The sequence below is a fragment of the Salvia hispanica genome, chromosome 5, assembly GCF_029641045.1.
Source record: "Salvia hispanica isolate PSC_SH4W2 chromosome 5, Shi_PSC_v1, whole genome shotgun sequence".
In the NCBI taxonomy this organism is placed as follows: domain Eukaryota; kingdom Viridiplantae; phylum Streptophyta; class Magnoliopsida; order Lamiales; family Lamiaceae; genus Salvia; species Salvia hispanica.
Genome location: NC_142696.1, coordinates 17175074 through 17199268, shown reverse-complemented (window position 1 = coordinate 17199268; position 24195 = coordinate 17175074). Strand labels below are relative to the sequence as shown.

Below are 24195 nucleotides of genomic sequence, written 5' to 3'. Positions count from 1 at the left end.
AACTTCATTCACAATTTAATTTATGTGATAAATCTTTTCCATTCATTATGATGACAGAATGACAAGTTATTAATCCCCCATTAATTAGCACCAATTTTCATTTTTATCGTCCCTAATTAACTAATACTTTTTTTTTCAATTTTTTTAATGGAACTCACATTACACTAACTCGTTCTATACACATTTTATTATAAAATTTATATATAAAAGTAGGACCAACGTTCCACTAACTAGTTTCACCAAATTTTCACTACATTGCTTAAAACTCGTGCTAAGTCAACCAGTGTCAATTAATAGGAGAAAGAGAAAGTACTAATAAAAAGTGCATCAAAATCATTTTCGAAAGTTGTCCCATCTTGATTGGCTTGATCTGAGACAATGCTTCAACGTAACATCAGGTATTTGTAACTGATAACTCTGTTGTCCATCATAGACTAAAAATATTCTTTAGTCCTTCTAAGGTACTTAAGAATAGTCTTAACAGTTTTCAAAGGTTCCTCACTGGGATTTTGCTGAAATCTTTCTATCATGCTAAGTGCATAGGCCACATCTGGCCTAGTGGATAACATGGTATACATAATAAATCCTATAGCTGAAGCATATGAGATCATTTTCATGTTGTCTCTTTCTTTGTCATTAGAAGGACAATCCTTCTTTGACAATACGATATCATGTCCTATAGGAAGAAAACCTTTCTTAGAATTCTCTATTGAGAAATGCCTTAGCAATTAGACCTAACATCTTATTTGGTCTATCTCGATAGATCTTAATTCCAAGGATATAGGAAGTATCACCGAAATCCTTCACCACAAAGGAACTAGACAACCACTCTTTCAGGATTGCATCATGGAACGATCGCTTCCCATAATTAAGATGTCATCAACATATGTGATAAAGTAGATGACGTTTCCATTCTCACGTTTACTATAAACACATGGGCCATATTTGCTTCTGATGAAACCAAACGATTTGATTGTTCTATAAAACAAATGTTCCAACTACTCCAAGCTTACTTAAGTCCATAGATGGACTTCTTTAGCTTGCACACTGCATTCGACCTTTCTTTGGATACAAAACCTTCAGGTTATGTCATATAGACATCGTCTTCTAGTTCTCCATTGAGAAATGCGGTTTTGACATCCATTTTCCAAATGTCAAAATTGTAGTAGTATGCAACAATTACAAGTACTCCCTCCGTCCCGGTTAAGATGACACATTCCTTAGTCGGCACGAGATTTTAGGATTTATTGATTAAAGTGTTTACTTGGAGAGAGAAAAGGTGGGTATAAGTATTCAAATAGAGAGAAAAAGAAAGATGAATATTTTAATAAGAGTGAGAAATAGTGGTTGAGTGTATTAGTTGGAGAGAGAGAGTTTCTAAAAAAGGAAATGTGTCATCTTAGTTGGGACAGACTAAAAAGGAAAACGTGTCATCTTAAGCTGGACGGAGGGAGTAATATCCTAATGGACTTGATCTTAACATTTAGAGAAAATGTTTCATCATAGTCAATGCCTTCGCGCTGACTATAACCCTTTGCCACTACTAACCTAACCTTGTAGGTTTGTACTTTGCCATCTGCATCTCTCTTCTTTTTGAAGATCCATTTGCAGCCTATGGGGTAAACCTCATCTGGCAAATCAACTAGTTCCCTGACTAGATTGAAGCACATCAAGTCCATTTTAAATAATAAGGGTTCTAGTCACTTCTCTCGATCGGTTTCTGACACCACCTCAGTATAGGTCTTAGGTTCATCGTCATCTGAATCAACTTCATCATCTTAGTTCTCAACCTTTAGATTCAGTCTCTCAGGTGCACGACGAATCCTTCTAGGCCTATTGAGTTGGTTTTGCTCTGGTTCTGGCTGTTCATTCTGAATGTGGAAAGGTTTGGGAATATCACTATGATCTTCTTGAGGTGGAGGTGATACAACAATTACGTCATCTTGTCTTTGATGCATCTCATTGTCTTGAGGTGGTCCAACGAGAGTCTCTCTAAGGTTCTCCCTAAGAGTAATTTTTCCTCCCAATAGATCATCAAAAATTCCCACTGAGTTATTGTCCAATCTAGTGGATAATAGCTCATCCTTATTGTTATCTCATGGTTCTTGAATTTCTTCAAGATCTATTATATTTCGACCTTGTTCCTTGGAGACATAATCGTCTTCATGTTATCACCTTGTGATTTTCATGACAGTAGAAATCATATCCTTTGGTTTCTTTAGGATATCCCACAAAGTAACATTTCTCACTTTTAGTTTCCAATTTATCACTCATCATTTTTTAACAAAAGTTGGACAACCCCAGGTCCGGATATGTTTAAGACTTGCTTTCTTGCTACATCGGAACTCATATGGTGTTTTCTCAACTGATTTAAAAGGAACCATATTCAGAATGTAGCAGTTGTTAGTAGGCATGACCCCAAAGGAATAAAGGGAGACTGACGAAGCTCATCATAGATCGAACCATATCTAAAAATGTATGATTTCTCTTTTCAAATACTACATTCATTTGAGGCGTACCAAGAGGTTTCCAGTCCGACTGGATTCCTTGTGACTTCAAGTAATCAAGAAATTCTCTGCTGAAGTATTCTCCTCCCCGATCTGATCGTAGATTCTTGATGCTTTTTCCAAGTTGTTTCTCAACTCACACTTAAATTCTTTAAATTTATCGAAAGCCTCAGATTTATGCTTCATAAGATACACATATCCATACCTTGATAAATCATCAGTAAAAGTGATGAAGTACGAATACCACCCCTTGCTTGAGTTGTAATGGTCCGCACACATCAATGTGGATCAACTCTAGTACATCATTAGCACAAAACAATTTCCAATAAAATGGTTTATTGGTCATTTTTCCTTTAAGCCAGAATTTAAAAGTACCAAAATTAAATGAATTTAGATAGTCTAGCTTTCACAATCTTGCTATTCTTTTCTCATTAATATGACCAAGTCTGCAATGTCAAAGATAAGTTTCATTATTCGTATTACATAGCTTAGGCCTTTTGTTTTGCACATTGAGAATGTTTTAATTGTATTCAAGCATATATAATCCATTTTCAAGAGACATTTCCATAAAACAATCCATTAAAAGAAAACGAGCATCTGTTGTTTGCAAAGTGGAAGGAAAAACCTTTAATGTCTAACATCATAATGGAAATAATATTCTTAAAAATAACTGGAACGAAATGACAATTGAACAATTCTAGTCTATGTCCCGAGGGAAGATCCAATCTGTAAGTCCCCAAACATTCGGCAACAACTCTTACTCCATTTCAACACGCAAATCAACTTTCTCAGTCATCACTTTCCTGTTGTCACTTAGACCCTGCATATTATTACAAATGTGTGAGCCACAAGATGTATCTACTAATACCCAAGATTGTGAATTATCCATAGACATATTTATCTCAATGACAAACATACCTGAGCTCTCATTTTCTGCACCTTGTGCCTTGAATTTTGGGTAGTTTCTCTTCCAATGTCCTTTCTCGTGACAGAAAAGACACTCATCCTTTGATAATTTCGACTTCTTCTTAGTCCCTCCACTATTAGCCTTTAGGACAACATCCTTAGATGTTTTCTTCTTCTGTTGCTACTTATTCTTCCATTTTGAAGACTTCGCAGAAGAGCTCACCAGATTTGACTTTAGCTGCGGAAGACTCATACGTCTTAAGCATGTTATTCTAGTAGCCCAACCTTCATGTTGTTCATGTCGAAGTTCACAATGAAATTCTCAAAACTATTAGGAAGAGACTGCAGAATTAGATTTGTTGAGACATTTGCGGGGAGCACCATTCCAATTGATGCTAGTCTCCCAATCAAACCAATCATTTTCAGCACATGCTTAGAAACCTTGTCTCCATCATATAGTTTGCACTTGAAGAGATCGCGAAATATCTCATACTCCATAGTTTGCGGGGAGCACCATTCCAATTGCGGGGAGCACCATTCCAATTGATGCTAGTCTCCCAATCAAATCAATCATTTTCAGCACATGCTTAGAAACCATTCCATCATATAGTTTGCACTTGAAGAGATCGCGAAATATCTCATACTCCATAGTTTGAGCTTGTGAAGCATACAAACCCTCCAAGTGTTTAAGCATCACACACTGAGCATCACTTGCATTATCAACACGTTTCTCATGAGCTGCAGCGTCAAATGTAGGAGCTCAGGAGATTTCTTACTGGGATGACACCGCTTGGTTTGCCCAAAACATAATCAATTTTGTCATGCCTTAGCACCAAGCACAAACAATGGAGCCAATCCGTGAAATTTGACCCAGTCAACTTGTGTGTTTCCACCAAACACTTGTAAGTCAAGTTTGACATTCTGAAGAGAAACATAAGATGAAAAACAAATTAGAAAGCATACAAAGATCACATTCGTATCATTAACCAAAAAAGGGTTTATTGTATTGATTTGCTCTCACTAATTTTAACATATATTATGTCACTCAAACATAAAATACGAATTTATATCAAATATAACTTTTAGTGGTCCAAGATCAAGACTATATTATTGCAGTCCCTACTTTGGCTGATCCAGTGGCGGATCCAGGAGGGGGCGGTCGCCCCTTCCCGACGGCCAAGAGCGTCTGAATTTTTCTAAGGGATGACCGGAAAAAGCCATAGTCACCCCCTCCGCAAAAAAAAATTGAGGAAGAAGAAAACCTATGATGAAGTGAGTGACGGTGGTGACCTTCCAAGATGTGAAGGGGACTTGAGGTGAGAAGGTAATTTGAATAGATGATGCCGGCGGAAATGGCGATTGGGGTTTGTTCAGTTAATTGGGGAAGGAGGCGTTGGGAAGAAGAACCATATTGGGCTTATTTGGGGAAGATATATTGGGCTTAATAAAGTAATCATTTGTTGGGCTAATATTTTTTCATTGAAATATGTAGAAAGGAAATAATTTACTTATTAAATGTAGTAAAGTATAAGTAATTTATAAAATTGGAGATACACCTTTTTACATATATTACTAGTTATTATTGAACATGAAATGCACATTTTCTAATTATACTTTACTTGGATAATTATATATACTATATTTTGGAAAATTTTATTGAATTATACTAGTATAAGTTTTATTTAGAAAAGAATAGTGATACCTCAAATTATACATTCAACCCAATTGTAGTAAATATATTGTGTATTCATATCTTTTATAAATATCATTACTATATATTTTGATTAATTTTTTAAATATAATTTGGCATTTGATATTCACGTAATTTTGTGACATACAAAAAAAGTTTATTCTCCAATTATTTATAATAAAAGAATTTTAAAATAGTTTCAAGATATGGATACTCCTAGAAACTAATGCCGCAGAGAGATAGTACTTGAATATTAATATACACCCTCCATCCCAATAAATATGAAATATTTGAATTTTGGCATAGAATGTTATGTATTGTTATTTTGTGAGTTAATGAATAGAAAGTAAAGTAAGAGAGATGAAAAACTAAAGATGATGTTGTTTCTATTTTAGAAAACGTATCATTTTTAATGGAGCAATTCAAAAAAGAAAATTTTTCAATTTTAATAGGAAGAAAAAAATATTATTTTCTTATTAAAAAATATTAAATAATATATTTAATTTTTATATACTATTAATAAATTCCGCCCCCTCCTTTTCGAGGCGCTGGATCTGCCACTGGGTTGATCACCACAATAATATCACAAGGTAGGACTCCAAGCCAATTACAATAACTATTTTACGTTTCTTGGTTTATTGATCCGCTTAATATGCATCCATAAACTATTTAGGTCGCTTTGGTGTCACTAAACAAATTAAACAAGTCAACCCCATCACACGATGCCAACCATGCTTCTATGGATGAGCCTAGGCCTTGTGAATTTAGAGTAAATGCTTTGGCGTAAAACTCGTGGTCGAAAAGGCTAGGAACATCAAACAATTATGATGGACGATGTATTTGTTTCAAATAAAAAAACAAGACTGATATTTTATGGAAAAAAGTGTTATACTGAATATAATATCCAATATTAAATCTCAAATAATTACTGGGTGCCGCCTACTCAGACATAGTATAACACGGATTACACATACTAGGCGCCACCCCCCAACAATAAAACGGTTTGTAACTACTATAGTTAAATAAATAAGTATAAATAAAATAGAATACTTGTCACACCTCAACCCTTATGACGTATGCACTTACTATAAATAAATTTTAAATATTAAATAAACAACCAAACTTCAAGTACATAAAACACACATATTATATAATATAGTTATTCGTTTAACTAATTCATCCCTTGTACTAATTTCTTTTTCTATTATCCCCACTCAAACTATATCTATATATATATATATATCTAGAGGTGTGATCAAATACAAACTCCCTATTTATAATACAAACTACAAACTTTAATCATACACCATCATTGTAACTAATCTACGGTTGTTAGGAGGTTACAAAGTCAATGTCACCGGGTAGTACAATTTATGTCAGCGGGGGTGTATATGGAAATCCTTTTTTTTTTTTCAGTTACATACATCCTCATTTCACTCCAATCTGGTATAATCATTTCCAGAATTGTTTGTAACCGATTTTAGGCGTGATTAGTCAATAATGAGGCCCTAATTTATCTCTACTCTCCAGTTGACGTAAATATCATTTTTTGGAAAGAGTTTACATTACTCATTCAGCCATAAAAAATAACACATCTTAATTATTCAACATTGCGATATCAAGTTCAATCTCCAATTGAAATTCATATCCCAAATCTTCTCCGGCGTTCTTCTCCGGCGTAAGGTCAACGTACACATTTGTGTTGAAATGGAAATGGATTACGAAGCTCAAGGTTTTTTTCTTACTAATTAGAATAATAGGTGTAACATAATGTTGAAACCAATGACGATTATGTTCGATGTTTTTATGTGTGTTCGAGGTTGAGTAGTAGGTTATATTTCGAAATGGTTGATGTCACTGTGATAAGTTTGCTGTCGTTTTTATGCTTGTTCTGATGCTCTGTAATTAATCTGCCAGCATTGTTGTTTATGATGATATTCTCATTTCGGCCGCTGACATTCCGTGATGACATTCTTCGATGACATTCTGTGTGTGTTTCAGTATAGGTAGAGTAGAAGACATGAGCATTAGGTTATATTTCGAAATGTTATCTGTAATTAATCTGCCAGCAATGTTGTTTATGATGATATTCTTATTTCGGCCGCTGACATTCCGTGATGACATTCTTCGATGACATTCTGTGTTTCAGTATAGGTAGAGTAGAAGACATGAGCATTAGGTTATATTTCGAAATGTTTGATGAATCTATTTTAGAAATGTAGATTTTGTTCAGTATTATCTAATTTTTTATGCTTGTTTTGATGCTCTGTACATAATCTGTCAGCAATGTGCTTATCTGTTATAGTTTGCGATGATATTCTGAACATTCGGCAGCTGACATTTGGTGATGACATGCTTCGATGATGATTCTCTGTTGTGTGTACAGCTGCAGTTGTTCCAGATTGCAGACCCGAGCTGAAACCGTACGTTGGTCAGGTGTTTGAAACATTAGCCGAAGGAATTTCCTTTTATGAAGCATATGCCAACGACTGCCGTTTTGATACTCGAAGATTTGGACACAAATACGCAAATGGTATCAAAACCTGGCAGACCATTGTGTGCAGCAGGCAAGGTGAAAAGTGGGATGTCGACGAAGAGGGTAGTTCTACCAAACGTAGACGCCGTTCTAGCAGATGTCATTGTAATGCCAAACTTACGTTGAAGTATATAACCGATTCCGGCAGTGCCCGATATGCTGTAAGCAACTTTGTAGACCAACACAATCATGATATGGTCGATACAAAGCATGTCCGATACATGAAATCCAACCGTAACCTTGGGGATATCCATTATAAATTCCTGCAGGACTGCACAAAGGCCAACATTGGACCTACAAAGACTTTCAATATATTGAAGGAGTTATTGGGTGGTTATGATGCTGTGGGTTGTACCGTTACTGATCTACGGAACGGCAAGCGCGACATATTGCAAGAGATGAACGGCGCTGATGTCCAAATGATTTTAAATCAAATGGAGGAGAAGAAGAACACCAGTGACGGTTTTCATTACAAATTCCAGCAAAGTAGTGATGGAAAGTTACTTAGTCTTTTTTGGTGTGACGCTGTGTCGCGAAAGAACTACAAGATGTTCGGTGACATTGTATCCTTTGATACTACGTACTCAACAAACAGGTAATCTCACGTGTAGATAGTGTCTGACATTTTTTATATTTTTTTATTATGCTCACAATTCAGGTGTTGTGTTGAGCTCTTGTTGACATTTTCCGCGCGCTCATTGCTTGCTATGCTCGTTGAATAGGTATTGCATGGTGTTTGGGCCATTCACTGGAAAAGACAACCACGGATGCCCTGTTACGTTTGGTGCCGGTTTCTTGTCAAATGAGGGCGCTGACTCATTCTCTTGGTTGCTCAGTGAGTTTGTAGAATGTATGGGTTTCGCGCCTAAGTTGATAATAACTGACCAGGATTGGGGGATGAAACTTGCCATAGAACGTGTGCTAACTAGTACTAGGCATCGTTGGTGCATGTGGCACATTATGATGAAGCTTCCTGAAAAGGTTCCCAAAAGTGTACTTGCCAACGAAGAGTTGAAGAAGGATTTACTCTTGCATATGGTCTGAATTGTTGGAGCCAGAGAAATTTGAAGAAACTTGGCTGACCATTATGGACCAATATGGTTTACAAAACGAATCTTGGTTCACAACTATGTTCACACAACGAGAGTATTGGATTCCAGCATATATTAGGGATTTCCCAATGGGGTCGTTGTTAAAGACAACATCATTCTCTGAGTCCGAGAACAGTTTTTTCAAAAGGTACACAAAACCACACTTTAATCTTGCTGACTTTGTGATGCACTACAACAGCGCGTTGGATGCTCAACGTAACATATTAGAAAGACTCGATTTCTCTGATGCTACAAAAGTCCCCATCATGTCAACGGAGCTCTTATTTGAGAAACACGCAGCGGATATGTATACAGATCGCATCTTTCAGCAAGTTCAAGATGAGATCGTCGAGGCGCATCGACGTTGCAGAATGACTCACTTTGAGATGGAGGACAATACTGAGATATACACAATAACGGACAGCCATCGAAACAAAGGTGTTGTCCGTCACGAAGTTGGCACTGAATCGTACCACTGTGATTGCAAGTTGTTTGTGCGGCGTGGAATATTATGTTGCCACATTTTTTGGTTGTTCAAGAACCATGACGTGAAGGAATTACCAGAACCATATATTGGTACAAGGTGGTTGAAGACGCCTTTGTTGAAATCAGTCCACTGTGATCCTAGTGACGAAGCATCGTCGACACAGGTTTGTATTCTACATGATTCAGTTTAATTTCTCCATGATTTGTTCATATATAATGTCAACATATTGTGATTTTTTACTGACATTGCCCGTATGTAGTTTCACAAATGGATCATAAACGGGTTGTAGCAACCAAGCTACATTCGTTATACTTCCGTTTATTCCAACGAGCACAGAGCAATGAAGATGACATTGTTGCGTTATTCGACGGAATGGAAGAACTAAGTGAAAAACTCTTCGGGGATACAGTACCTTCAGTGTCTTCGATGAATAAAGCATAGAGGATTGAGAATCTGTATGGGTCAGCTCGACCGAGTGTTGTTAGCGTGCACCCTCCCAATGTAGTCAGTACAAAGGGTTCCGGCAGCCGTTCTGGAAGAAGAATCAAATCAGCATTAGAGAAGGCTATCATACTACAGAACAAACCTAAGAGGCGATGTGCAAAGTGTGGAGAAGTGGGTCATCACGATGCAAGGAATTGTGGTAGGGAGAAAGGAAAGTCCAAGATGTAGGATTTTTACTTTTAGTTTCCATACTGTTTTAAAGAACAGCTGAAAGTGAAAGATTTATTTGTGATAGAATGTAGAAGAAAGTCATAGATACATCTCATGTCAACAACTTGATGCTGTGTCAATTTTTTCAAAATTTTGTAAGCAACCAATGTCAATATATTATTTAATTATGTTGTTTATATGAATTTTACTGAACAAGGATTTTTCTCTATAACCAATGTAAGCAATGTCAACAACAGTAGCAAATGTCAACAAGGTTACTCAATGTCAACAAGGTTAAGCAATGTCAACAACAGCAGCAAATGTCAACAAGGTTACTCAATGTCAACAAGGTTAAGCAATGTCAACAACAGCAGCAAAAACACGACACCAACAGCAAATTTCAGCAAACTTAGACCAGGTTAATCAATGCCACCAAGAGCAGCAAATGTCAACAACGTTACTGACTGTCAACAAGGTTACTCGATATGTAGATTATTCATTGATACCAAACAACAGGTCTCAAATGTCAACAGGGTTTAATTATGTTGTTTCACCGAAGTTTTTCCATCAAGGTTTTTTTTTTCCATAACACACAATCACCAAAGAATGGAGAGAATACCAATAACAAGTTTCATAACTTGAAACAAATTCCTAATGTTTATAATTCATTTAACAAAACGACAGGTAATCAAGCTAAAAGTTCCCAATATCAATATCCAAAAACTACCATTAACGGCTAACAAACAGATCACATCAACTCATTTCAACTTGCTTCTCTTCCGAGCAGGCTGATTGTGTTGCTCGTTGCTGGGAGCCTTGTTCAAAATGCTATTCACTTGTCGCACATAATCTGTTCTGAAGTTAGGAGTCACGTTGATGTAATTACTCATGAGGGACATGAACCTTTCTTTGGCAATGTTGAACGGTGCAAGGAGCATGTTCTTACAATACCTCCCCCTCAAAATCTGCAGAATCCTCACACTAGCTCCTTGAAGACCAATAGCCATTAAATTGTCAGGGTTACCCTTGTAGGTCTCCATGTGTCTCATCAGGAATACTGCCGAGTCATTAGTGGTCTGGGCTGTCTTCCAGGGCAAGTCTAGCAAGCGCGTTCTTTGCTCATTGATTATTACTTCAGACATTGCGTGCAGTCCCTTCGACTTGAGATAAATACCCAGAAAATTCCTCTGCAAAATAAGGTCAGGAGTAATGTAAGGTCTTTTATGTCAGCCTTGATCCATTGGAAAGTTGGGATGTCAGTGTAAAATGTCAGCATCATTCTCACACAAAATGTCAAAATGTCAATGTAAACAACATGTTCAAACACATCCAACATTCAATATAGTGTCAACAGTGTACTTACAAGTAGACCCAAATCTCTCCCATATTTGGTCAGATCTGGAATACCGTTCTCAGACACACCAATGTCTAGCACGTCCGCAAGCCCAGTCTTAAAAGAAAAGCACACCAAATAGTACTGCCTATTTGCAAAGACTGGGAAAAAAATCTGCACATATAATACACTTGCTTCAATATTCATTTTCGAGGATGTCACTTTTAGTTAAACAAGAGAACAATTACCAAATCATATTCTGTGAAGTCAAAGTTTCCATCGCTGTTGAATTGACCATCCATCTCCTCACAGAATGAATCCGCAGCTTCAGAATCTACCCAACTAGTTCTCCTTTCAACCACGTTGAATGTCTGCAATAGTTACACAATGTCAATAGACATAAACTAAATCAAATTATATCATATTAATAGTACGCTTACCGTGGGAGATGTTGTGGCAAACAATCTCCTGAGATTCTGTACTGATTTTTGCTCTTCCATGCGATTCAGATATCCAGCCCAAGCATCAACAATTACAACATCAACAGCTTCATGTGGCTTCAACGTGCTGAATTTTTTTTTATTAAGTTCCACCATATCATCATCGTAGACAACATAATCCCTTGATTTCAACCATAAGTTATTCAAGTCACCAACTTTTGTTAAAATAATACAATTTTTTGCTTACGTCCACATGTAGGGAGTTGCAATTAGGAATTGATAACAATCCCTCTCTTCTCTAGTCCATAAAGGGCTGATGCGCGTTGACATCGATCCCCCTCTTCTACCTTTAGGCAATCTGAGTTTCTTTGCTGGAGCAGGTTGTATGTCCGCAAACGTGCTCTCTTCATGATGAATCTCTACATATCCACGTACAGGTAATTTACCCTTGTCAACGCCCCCCCTAACAATTTGTGTCTCGAAAGCAGCATCACCTAGCTCATATATTGCTTCCACAGCAGAACAAAGGGCTACATTTGCTTCGTCGTGCTGCATTAAAAAAAGAATACAATGTCAACAACTTATGCCAAATGTCAACAACCCTACCCAGAATCAAACATCTGGTTGCAAATGTCAACAATAATACCCAAAATCAACTTATACCAAATGTCACCAACTAATACCTCCGACTCAACATCACGCGCTATAGCCATAGCCACGTCGAGTGCATTCTCCTCATTCACAACTGCCCCTACTTTCGCAGCACATTGGCTCTCTCTCAATGTCAATACCAGTGACAAAATCCAGACCGTCTCCTCCCAATTCAGCAGCGGACTCTCTTTCCCCGTCTTGGGACACAACTTCATCCCCACTTAAAAATAGGTCGGCTGGCTCCCTAAGCTCGTACTCCGAAACATCATCCTTCACGAAAAGTAAGATAGGATGATTGAGTAAGCAATCAATTTAAACCAAAAAAAAAATGTGTGCCATCAAACCTCTTCAGCATTGGCTGGATTGTCCTCCTGTCGACGTTCTGAATCACGGTGAGAAGCGTCACCATCCTACAATATACAAAAAAAGTCACACTTCCATTAAGTATATCAACATATTTTTAACCTGGGAAGTGTTATTCCAACAACAAAAGTTGTACAATATATACTTAACCTGGCTGGAATCAAAGCCAAGGCTGAAGATTGGATATTCGTCCTTATTTTCGAGTATATCCATTTCATCAGCCGCGTCCAATAAAGATTTCAAGGCTGACCAGTCTTCCGCTGAACTACATTGGGCAGATTGCGTCTGCGTCATTGACTCAACAGGGTCTACGTCTTTGTCGTCCAGCCTAAATGCTCTCCTAAGGGTGTCACATGTTATTCTAAAGCTGTCCATTTTCCTTATTTCTGTAGGCGCTTGGTTCAATTCCTTTGCCAGCAGCTTGAAACCATCACCAATGTGTTTGATTGCCCCCCAAACACCCCTCATATACACAGATTCTTCCGAACCATCTCTATCTTCAACATCATCTTCAGTAACCGTTGGATGCTCCATTCCTGTTGACATTTTTGCACTACCAAGTTCATTCTCATCATATTGTGATGCCACTCGTCCAAGTCCGAAATCATCTTCTTTCATTTCCTCTTCCTCTCTCTCTTTTAACAGTTCAGCCGTCCAGCTCTTTATCCTAGGAATGGCACGTTGCACACATCTCCTACGGTGCACAACTCGATCGATGTAGAAGGCCTGCAGTAAATAAAAAAATATATATATATATATACAAAATGTCAACAACAAACCCCATATAAATAAAAAACAGTGCTCTAAGCTCAAGGTAAAGACACGAAAAAAACAGATTCATATTCACACACAAGACCATGTCAATTAAACATCAAATAGTAGACAACATTACTGCGATAATTGAAGGACATACCACTAGAAAGACTATTGGCCCGCTGAAAACTTTCGACCTGTTATTCTTCCACAGCTCGCGTGTCCTCAACAGATTGTTGAGCAAGTACCCGCACCAATCATGCTTCTTTACCTTCTGCAAATCACCGAGAATGTCAACAATCCGAGGTCTGACATAGCCACAAGGTGAGGTCTCAATGAGTGCAGTTTCCATCAGCAGTAAGAATATCTTCTTAAACAGTGCACCCCCCCCCCCCCGGTTTCTTGTAGCAACTTAGTTTCTAGCACCTTCGTTTGCATCGCATTAATATCAACCTCCTCTTCGAGTGGAATAGTTTACAGGTATTTGATGCCGGTGTTTATGTCACATCGATCAATTTTAAGCCCCCCATTTGGGAAACCAAAAACAAGCTCAACGTCTTTCGTGTCAACCACTAACTGAACATCATTAGGCAGCATAAGACTGCAACGTAGGTGGTCAAAATGCTCCAATAGCCAATATGCTAAGGTTCCTGGAACAGATGCCATGTCAAAATCGAGAAGTCCACCGAATCCGAGCTGCCTTACAGCAGTTTTCTGCCTTTCGTTCATTGACTTCAGGATGCGCAAGAAAAAACGAGTTGTTCTCTTGATTCTTAATTGAAGTCTCTTTGCTTGTGCAAGGACGCCAACCACAGATTTCCGCTTCCCACTTGCCTCGCCATCGTCTGCAGCTTTCCCTTTTGCTAGACGACTCACTGATAAAGTAGCAACCATAAATACGTTCAGTCAATGACCAACAAACAAAAAAAATGTCAACAACAAATTCAACCGCTCACAACCAGGATGTCACTACCAACATATACAATGTCACTGCATCCAACCATTTCAACAACATCTTATTTCCTCGCAAATCACATAGTATTTAAATGTCAACACCATCTTATTTCCTAACAAACTGAGCAGCATCTAAACACCCATAGGCAAAATATCACTTGCAATCCAAACAGGTTCTTAATTCCACACTCATCCAAAAATTTCAATATCTTTGTGAATGTCAACATTAATATCAACCAAGTCTTATTACTACCTCAAAAACAAACTAAGCAATATCAATGTCACCATAACAAACCAAGCAAACGTTATTCAACAGCACGCCATCCATTACCATATTACTATAGATCAGGATTTCTTACCAGCTGCTCTAGATCGTTTCCCTCCCTCACCATTTGCTATTGCTTTGCCCTTGGATTGACGTATTGCTGATACAGGTAAAACACCAAAAGTTGCAATAGATCAATAAGCAATGTCAATAAAACGAACAAAATAAACATTTCCAGAACTTACAAAACAATGTCAGTAAGTAATGTCAGTAAGTAATGTCAATAAGCACTGTCAACAATCAATGTCGATACGTAATGTCAAAAAGAAATGTCAACAACCAATTTCGATAAGTAATGTCACTAAGCAATGTCAATAATACGAACAAAACAAAGATTTTCAGAATGGTGTGGATATCTCAAACAAACAGTGTGGATTTCTCAATAAGCAATGTCACTAAGCCATGTCAATAAGCCATGTCACTGAGCCATGTCAGTAAATAATGTCAGTAAGCACTGTCAACAATCAATGTCGATACGTAATGTCAAAAAGAAATGTCAACAACCAATTTCGATAAGTAATGTCACTAAACAATGTCAATAATACGAACAAAACAAAGATTTCCAGAACGGTGTGGATATCTCAAACAAACGGTGTGGATTTCACAATAAGCAATGTCACTAAGCCATGTCAATAAGCCATGTCAATAATCAATGTCAATAATACGAACAAAACAAAGATTTCCAAAACGGTGTGGATTTCTCAATAAGCAATGTCACTAGGCCAAGTCAGTAAGCAATGTCCATAAAACGAATTATGCACTCTCAGTATGAATGTATCATTAAAACTTAAATTGAAACCAATACCAAAGGTGTCACTACCAACTAAATAAGGTCGTGTGCTATACTAATTCACAAACATAATGAAAAAAAAAAAAAAACAATTCATAACAGGGTTCCTTGCTTGGTAATGTCAGTAGAAGCTCATACACAATTCATAATGTCAGCAGCAAAAGAAATCAACCTTTACTACCCAAATGTCAGCAACTCAAAATCACCGAGAAGGTCTACAATTCATAGTGTCAGCAACATAAAATAAACCATTAATATCAAAATGTCAGCAACAAAATCTCACCTTCAGTTGACGGCGCCGAAACTTGCCCTCGTTGTCGGTGAGAACTCATGATGCAGCCGCAGATGATAAGCTTCACGGCGACGAGGAGAGACAAAAAGTTGAATTGGGAGGAAAAGAAGAGAGAGGGAGACGTGATAAATGAATAGACGAACTTATCGGGATTCCTAAATCTAAACGGATTTAGTGATTTCAGCTTATATTTTTTATCTCTAAATTAACCTTTGTTGACCAATTTTACATAACATGTTGACATTTATATGGACCATATATTAAAATCGTTGATTAATTATATTTAGTGGATGAGATTAAAGTTTGTATAGTTTGTATGATAGGGGGTTTGTATATTATCATGATCCTATATATATATATATGATGCAATTAATTACAAAAATATGCATTTGCGAATGAAATATGTAAATATGCAAAATGATGTATTTTTTTTTTTGGATCAGGGATGTCACAATACTTATCACATGAGATATCAAATAATGCTAAAAAAATAAAATCAAATTTTATTTCTAATTCCAATTAATATTAAAAACCTATTTGCTATTTTATTCCAAAACAAGAATAATAGTAAATTGTGATTTACATAATCAAATTAGTAAGTTTTGTAATTGAGGTTTTATATTAATTCTAAATTAATAATAAAATATACTCCCTTCGTCTCACTTAAGATGACAAATTTTCCGTTTTAGTTTGTCCCAATTCAGATGACACATTTCCTTTTATTTTGAAAACTTTGTCTCTCTAATTAATACACTCAACCACTTTTTCTTACTCCTATTAAAATATTCATATTTCATTTTCTCTCTATTTTAATTCTTACATCCACATTTTCTCCCTTCCTTCAATAAAACATACTCCTTCCGTCCAAAGTTACTTGAGTCGTATTCCTTTTTGGCTTGTCCGAAGTTACTTGAGTCATTTTTTTTTTGACTAAAAACAAAACATCTAATCCCAACTACTTTATTCTTTCTTTTACTTTACCCTCTCTCCTCTCTCTTACTTATACTCTCTTCTACTTTATATTATTATATTTAACTCACTAAATACAACTTTCTTAATCTCGTGCAAAAAATAAACGCCTCAAGTAACGTAGAACGGAGGAAGTATTAACCAATAACTCCTAAAATGTCGTGCCGACCAAGAATGTGTCATCTTACCCGGACGGAGGGAGTAATACCAAAGGCTGTTGATTCTAAAATTAACGGAATCAAATATCAAAATTAGCGCAACAATTTCCAATCTGCCTTTTCATCTCACACATTTTCCCATTAATTGCAGATTCATACTTGTTCCCCACATTGCCCAGCAACTTCTCCGGGAAGTGATTCACGCCGTCGCCAAGAATGGCTCGGAAATGAATTCGTGAACAGACGCAAAATTGCTCGCACGGCAGAGTGGAAAAACGCTACTCGACTCGTGCTGAATGTTAGCCGAGTATTGTTGCAGGAGGTTAGATTTCCAAAATCCATGAAATTTGTTTCAAAAACTTTGAAACCCATTTTGATCATGAAAACCAAACCAATTTTATGACAAGATTTAAACTAAACATCAACTTGAAAGATTTTCAATGAAAACAATTTTGCTTTGATAAAATTTTCAAAGATAGGTTTCAATTAGCAGATTTTTCCAAAAACTGAAGTTCAGTTTTCTCGCTTTTGCCGAGAAAACTAATTTCGACCCCAATTATAAATTTTAATTTCTAAAATTTTCAAACAGAGCCAATTATGAATTGAGCCCCAAACTCTGATAATTCTTGTATTATCTAATGAGTGCAGCGGAAATAGCCTGCAAGAATAATAGATCTAGATCATAATCCTATTGCAAGTTGAACATGTAAAACACAACGTAATTAAATCTTGTTGTGTTGTTTTCTTCGATTGATTGAAACCTGCGGGGTTGAAAATCTCTCTACAAAGTTTTTACGTATTATTTGTATTGTGACTCCCCTATCTCTACTGTTACACTTATATTCATTCTCCATAACATTATTAAGTAGATGAAGACTTAGATAATTGAATAGTCACTTGAGCTCTATAATTGTTAGGCTCATGAATTAATATAATTATAGTCCAACTATAATTACTTAATTCATATTAATCCAAATCTAGCTCTTTTCTTTTTATTTTTTGTATTCTTAAAGCATGTGTTGGGACTAAACGTGACTCTTGTTATGGAACAATGAAATATATCTTTGTAAATACGTATATTCAGAATCACGTGTGATTCAGAACTGACTAATTCAAAGGGATAACAGTTGACACGAATCCATGAGGTCACCGTTAACCCAACTTGTGTGGAAATTAAGAGCACTAGCAATGGAGGGCCGATGGGAGGGCCTTTCCCATCGGCCTCCATTGGCCCCCCATAGTGGAAAAGGGGCCGTCGGGCGCCCCTTCCTTCTCTCCCCCATATGGCCGATGTATCGGCCCTAGCCGTTGAGAAGGGCCCTCCGATCGGCCCTCCATTGTGGAGGAAGGGCCGTCGGTCGGCCCTCTCACCTAATTTTTTTTTTCAATTTTTTTTTATTTTGTTTTTTATTCCATTGCTTCCACTATAAATACACCTACCATTCTTCACTTTTCCACACCAACATCTTAAATCTTCTCTCTATTTCAATACATTTTCTCTCTCTAAATACATTTAATCAATGTCTTTCGGTAGCGATTCCGACGATGAAGTCATAAACCGAGTGGTGCAACGAGTCCTTGCAAGGGCAGCTCGACGTCAGGAAGAAGCGAACCAGGAGGCAATTCCAAGGCCAATCCATCGCCGTCAATCTGTCGACCGTGACCACACTGAGGCTCCCAACCGGCTCTGCGCAGATTACTTTGCCGATGACCCACGGTGGGGCCCGGCGGTTTTCCGTCGGCGTTTTAGAATGCGGCGAGAGCTATTCTTGCGCATTGTTAACGGGTTGTCGGCGCGTTTCCCGGACTTCCAATAGCGTTGGGACGCCACCGGAAAGCTTGGGTTGTCACCTCTACAGAAGTGCACGACTGCAATTAGGCAGTTGGCATACGGAGGTTGCGCCGACATGTTCGACGAATATCTTCACGTCGCCGACACAACTGGTCGTGATTGTCTGAAGAAGTTTTGTAAAGGCGTGATTGAGACTTTCGGCCCCACCTATCTGCGGAAGCCGACCGCACAAGATTCTTGATTTGCACTGGAGGCGGCTTCCCGGGTATCTTGGGAAGTATAGATTGTATGTATTGACAGTGGAAGAACTGTCCGACCGCTTGGAGAGGCCAATTCACGAGCGGGTTCAAGGGCACACACCCAACCATCATTTTGGAAGCCGTTGCCGATCAGCGCCTATGGATTTGGCATGCTTACTTCGGTGTGGCCGGATCGAACAACGATCTTAATGTTCTGCAATCCTCGCCTCTGTTCAACGACCAATGCCAGGGAATAGGCCCCTTGGTTAACTTCACCGTGAACGGCAACCAACATCAGATGGGGTAATACTTGGCGGATGGCATATACCCAAAATGGCCCGTTTTCGTGAAGACGATTAGTTGTCCAACTGAGGAGAAAATGATTTATTTTGCCCAACGGCAAGAGGCGGCGCGAAAGGATGTGGAGCGGGCTTTCGGTGTGCTCCAATCGCGTTTTGCATTGGTCAAAGGTCCGACGCGATTCTTCTACAAGGGTGATATCACTGATATCATCTACGCCGCTATCGTATTGCATAACATGATAGTGGAGAGTGAAGATGAAGATGTCGCCGACGTCCCCGTCGACAAGATGTCGCCGACGTCCCCGTCAAAGACATTGCAGGCTCCAGCCACGGTGTCGCTAGAGAGTCCCACCGGCAGGGTGTCCCTCACGGATTTGCCGATCGTCTTCGGGTATTTGTTGATATACGCCAAAAAGAGGCCCACAATCATCTACAACACGATATGATTGAAGAAATTTGGGGACAGAGGGGTAGGCGCTGATGCTTTATTTTTATTTTTAGTTTTATGTAAAATTTGCTTCTCGTTGTATTCTATTTTCCAATTTTGTAATTGTAACACCCCCTACCCGACTAATACTCAGCCGAATAGGTGACTGTCACAAAGAGGTACCATCATCTATGGTGAACTAAATATCCAATGTTAACCCATTAAATTATTTGTGAGAATTCTAAAATAATTTACAAACACAGTGGGAGTTAATACAAGTATTCAAATTCAATGCATGCCACACCTTACAGAATTAGACACATACAATGCAAGGCATGATCAGTAACACTCTGAGTTTGCAGCCGCTATACTAATCTGATATAAGGGAATTTCAATTGCCATTCTTCGAACCAACAAAATAGCAGAACTTCTAAGACATGCCATAATCCACTACAAGTAATAAGCACATTGTCATATTCTTTTAAGTCTTACATTACCTATTCTATTTATCTATCATTCATCCTTGTAATATACTTATTTATCAATTTAGAACAGAATTTGATATCATATTCCTGATTACTATTATATACTCAAAAACCAACGGTGAACAACATGACAATAGAATATCTAAATCAATCAATTAATCACAAGTTCAACCATCAGTTCAATAACCATTAATAGACACATAGTCATCACAAAATCACATACCACAACCATAGCCCCGTCATCATGCTCAGTTTAACCTCTTGGATGCAGATAATTCACCAATTCAAATGAACATCGACCGATCACACGTAATCAAGTTCATCATCAGCACAGACATCACCATATTAAGCCCTGATCCACGTGCTTGGCAACACCATGGGTACCATGTCAATATATATACGCCCCCGCGTGAGACCCGATCGAAATCATATAATATTTCCACCGCGTGTGGACCGATCGAATAAGCTGCAACACATAACTCTCATACATGTACCATCTGGCCTTATAGCTCATGGGGCAATTCATCATATATCAACATGAACCGCCTGGCCTTATAGCCCCATGAGTGAACATAGTGCACCCACATAACTACACCGCCTGGCATTATAGCTCATGGGGCAATTCCGCATCAAATATTATTAACCGCCTGGCCGTATGGCCCCATGAGTAAATGTGGTGCATAACATATCATTGCCACCGCGCGTGGCCCGACCGAATCAATCACATCACATCACATCTCATGCTGAATATGCCCAATGACATCAACCAAGCACGTGGCATCACATAAGTCATCATGCTCACCCATAATTCCATCTCATTCCCAGTCCATTAGTCAAGTTATTTCATTACCATATTCCATCCAATATTTCCATATTTTATATGGCATGTCCAACTATGTTAATATATCACAGATTGCATAAATAATCATACGGGATCAAAAGTATACGATCATCACATAATAGCACATAGCACTTATATGGCATGTCCAACTATGTTAATATATCACAGATTGCATAAATAATCATACGGGATCAAAAGTATACGATCATCACATAATAGCACATAGCACTTATATGGCATGTCCAACTATGTTAATATATCACAGATTGCATAAATAATCATACGGGATCAAAAGTATACGATCATCACATAATAGCACATAGCACCACACATTTCATTTTCATACTTATTTCACATCATTAAACTATCTAACTAAAATGCATCAAGTTTCTGTTACTATTCACCCAACACTATTTACAACCAATATTAGTAAACTAATCAATTCATTACGAATACCATATGATTATAACTAGTTCTCAATTTTATTATACTCATTCCTTATATTATCATTTATGATATATACTCACTTCTTATCCATTTGACCTCATTAGCCTTTCACATAAAATTACCACAATTATTCTGTTACCATTCACAAGTTACTGCTCTCAACTTATTTTACAAAATAAATGTTTATGATTATTAAACCTTCTCAGAAGATCCTCATAAATGTATATTAACTCTTATATCTATTCTAAACCAGATTTCCAAAACCGGAACATCTAATTTATTTACTATATTAATTTATTTTCCCTTTTAACTCCATTATTATAACAAATTTTGCAATGTATCAACAATCTTTGTAACCATTAATAAAACTACCGTATGCATTTTATCATTTCTAGATCACATATATGCATTCCAATAATCAAATAAAATTCATAGCATACACATGCCATATATCCGATCACCTAAATCTTCAACAAATGTTCATTTCCTAAACAATTCTCCCTCTAATTCATGTTAACTCATCATATGATCACCTCAATCTTCACCATATAGTTCATTTCCTAAACAATTCTCCATCCAATTCATGTTAACTCATTATATGCGAATTACTACAGCCTAAATAGCATCAAAATTCTAAGATTCAATTATGAATATTTTGGGGACTTTCAATCTTATCGTGCTAGAATTTTATTGCTTTAACTCAATAATTAAAACATTTTATGCACATCCTATGATTTTATATTCATGGTTAACTCAAGAAATAATCTACATAGCATAAAAATAGATGAACATCCAAATCCTTCAATCTCAGTTTTTCATCTTTTCTTTTTGATATAAAAATTAGTTAAGATTAGAGTATTACCTTATTTGCTAAAGCTCTCCCAATCCTTGTTGATTTAATAACGACCGATTGTGCAAGACAACAATTGCTTGGTTTCTAACGGCAATGAGCGGTGGTCGACTTCCGGTGCATCAAGTAAGACGTCGACTTGTAGAGTGTGTGTATTTTAGGTGTAAGTGCAGAAATAAGAAGAAAGAGAAGAAAGATGATTCCATTTTTAACCCTCGGTTTTCCTCTCCCCAATTAGTATCCAAAAACAAGAATATATAGGAGAAGATATCCTCTCTCTAGAATCGTCCCCTCCTTACCATTAAACTATTACTCCCTCCGTCCCAAGGTATTAGACCAACTTTCCTTTTTGGGATGTCCCAACATATTAGACTCGTTTCCTTTTTTAGCAAAAAACATCTATCTTATTTTATTCTCCACCTACTTTTCCTCTCTTCTCTCTCCTACTTTTTCCCTCTCTCATACTTTACTCTCTCCACTTTAACTATTTAAATATCAATTCCTTAAATCATGTGCCCAAAAAAAGTGAGTCTAATACTGCGGGACGGAGGGAGTACTAATTTATTGTGCCTAATTAGTTTCTAAAATATTCTAGACTATTCCGTCAAGGCTTTCCTTAAGATTTTTACACGACACCTCCTTTTAATTTAGATATATGTATTTTAAATGCTTATTTACTCAACATGTGGCACCATTAGAGTTAATATATTTATATAATAATTCCATCTTTCAACACTTATGGAGACACAAATATCTTTACTGACAACGCCATAAAATATTGGTTTAATGTAATTATTTGCACAGCCTTTATTTCCTTTTATTATTCTATAATAGTTTTAAAATCACTTTCTTTTAAATCCTTAATATCTCACGGTAATCAACTCTCTACTTATTCTTACATGTACTAATACTAATTTTAGCATTTCATAACTATAAAATGTAAGTCCTAAAAAAGAATCATGAAAAACTATTTCAAACTTTCCATAGATTTACACTAATTTGATAACTCTTTTATTTTTTTTCTTCTTAAATAAAATAAATATGTCTAGCCCTATTTTCAGGATGTTACAGTAATACAACGAAGATTTGCGTATTAATATTTTTGGTTCTTATTTATTTAATTTGATAACATATTAAATATAGAAGTGTTAAAAAATTAAAATAAAATAGTGAGATGTGGAAATGAAATGGAATGGAAGGATCCTTCTATCGTAGAGAGATAGGTCCTTTGGACAAATGCTGACGTAGAATGGAAGGGTCCTATGGGAGGGTCCAACCATTGCTTATGCTCTAATGACTGCAATGAAAAATTTACATAAGTCCGGCCATGGGACCCACGAAGAAAGTGAGAATTGGTATTCGAAAGTGAGTTGTGGGCTCTAATTAAGCTCCTCGAAGTTATTCATAATCTTCGAACTTGTTGTAACCACAATATAACACAAATCCCTCATTCCACCATCAATATTCGAATAGCAAATTAATTTAACACTTTTATAATATTGTTCCATGCCGATGTCGTCCTCTCTCTCATATACTCTTCTTAAATTCTCTCGTTATGCATTTAAATAGGATGATACGTGGGGGTTCCGTATCTGACGCCGTCGACGGGAAATACCGAGGGGGAGGTTCGTTCGCGGAGTCTTCCTCCGTCGAGCAGCCGCCGTCCGCTAGGGTTTCACCTGGAAGATTTTGTAACTTGAAAAAAAAAGGAAGGAAATGAACGATAAAATAAGGGAAGATTTCTGATATATTGATAATCCTTTTCAATGTACAGAATCCCTTTATATATAACTAAGGACCCTAGGTTTGGTTCGACTCGATCAATTCCGGGAAAGAACCAACAAGAAAACCCGAAACGGAGCTTATAGATACGGTCGACTCTAGAATAATAAATAATCAAGAAGTCTCAACAA

The 24195-nt window shown here is 37.1% G+C and overlaps 3 protein-coding genes across 3 annotated transcripts; 2 read left to right on the top strand and 1 right to left on the bottom strand.

Annotated features, from left to right (window-relative positions):
• Positions 1-7389: 7389 nt before the first annotated feature.
• On the top strand, positions 7390-8683 carry LOC148926376 (protein FAR1-RELATED SEQUENCE 5-like). The gene is made up of 3 exons (XM_089059106.1): positions 7390-7447; positions 7490-8234; positions 8362-8683. The coding sequence occupies exons 1-3, from the start codon at positions 7390-7392 to the stop codon at positions 8681-8683; spliced, it is 1125 nt and encodes a 374-aa protein (XP_088915232.1).
• A 136-nt stretch (positions 8684-8819) lies between these two features.
• On the top strand, positions 8820-9658 carry LOC148926375 (protein FAR1-RELATED SEQUENCE 9-like). The gene is made up of 2 exons (XM_089059105.1): positions 8820-9380; positions 9554-9658. Exons 1-2 carry the CDS (start codon positions 8820-8822, stop codon positions 9656-9658), a joined length of 666 nt encoding a protein of 221 aa, XP_088915231.1.
• Positions 9659-10466: 808 nt separating this feature from the next.
• On the bottom strand, positions 10467-22511 carry LOC125187718 (uncharacterized). The gene is made up of 11 exons (XM_089057909.1): positions 20368-22511; positions 13572-14286; positions 12809-13384; positions 12640-12705; positions 12436-12565; positions 12328-12398; positions 11892-12193; positions 11645-11825; positions 11453-11575; positions 11235-11378; positions 10467-11058 (listed from the first exon to the last, which is right to left on the bottom strand). Exons 2-11 carry the CDS (start codon positions 13761-13763, stop codon positions 10630-10632), a joined length of 2214 nt encoding a protein of 737 aa, XP_088914035.1. The 5' UTR covers positions 13764-14286; positions 20368-22511; the 3' UTR covers positions 10467-10629.
• Positions 22512-24195: the final 1684 nt, after the last annotated feature.

Bases quoted from the DNA above. Each gene is read 5' to 3' on its own strand.
- LOC148926376 (XM_089059106.1), top strand. From the start codon at position 7,390: ATGTGCTTATCTGTTATAGTTTGCGATGATATTCTGAACATTCGGCAG. The intron at 7,448-7,489 runs GTGATGACATGC...TTGTGTGTACAG, and splicing joins CATTCGGCAGCTGACATTTG to CTGCAGTTGTTCCAGATTGC. The intron at 8,235-8,361 runs GTAATCTCACGT...CTCGTTGAATAG, and splicing joins ACTACGTACTCAACAAACAG to GTATTGCATGGTGTTTGGGC.
- LOC148926375 (XM_089059105.1), top strand. From the start codon at position 8,820: ATGGGGTCGTTGTTAAAGACAACATCATTCTCTGAGTCCGAGAACAGT. The intron at 9,381-9,553 runs GTTTGTATTCTA...CAACGAGCACAG, and splicing joins ACGAAGCATCGTCGACACAG to AGCAATGAAGATGACATTGT.
- LOC125187718 (XM_089057909.1), bottom strand. From the start codon at position 13,763: ATGGAAACTGCACTCATTGAGACCTCACCTTGTGGCTATGTCAGACCT. The intron at 12,706-12,808 runs GTTAAGTATATA...TGTATATTGTAG, and splicing joins TTGGCTTTGATTCCAGCCAG to GATGGTGACGCTTCTCACCG. The intron at 11,826-11,891 runs GTAAGCAAAAAA...GTTGAAATCAAG, and splicing joins GCAACTCCCTACATGTGGAC to GGATTATGTTGTCTACGATG.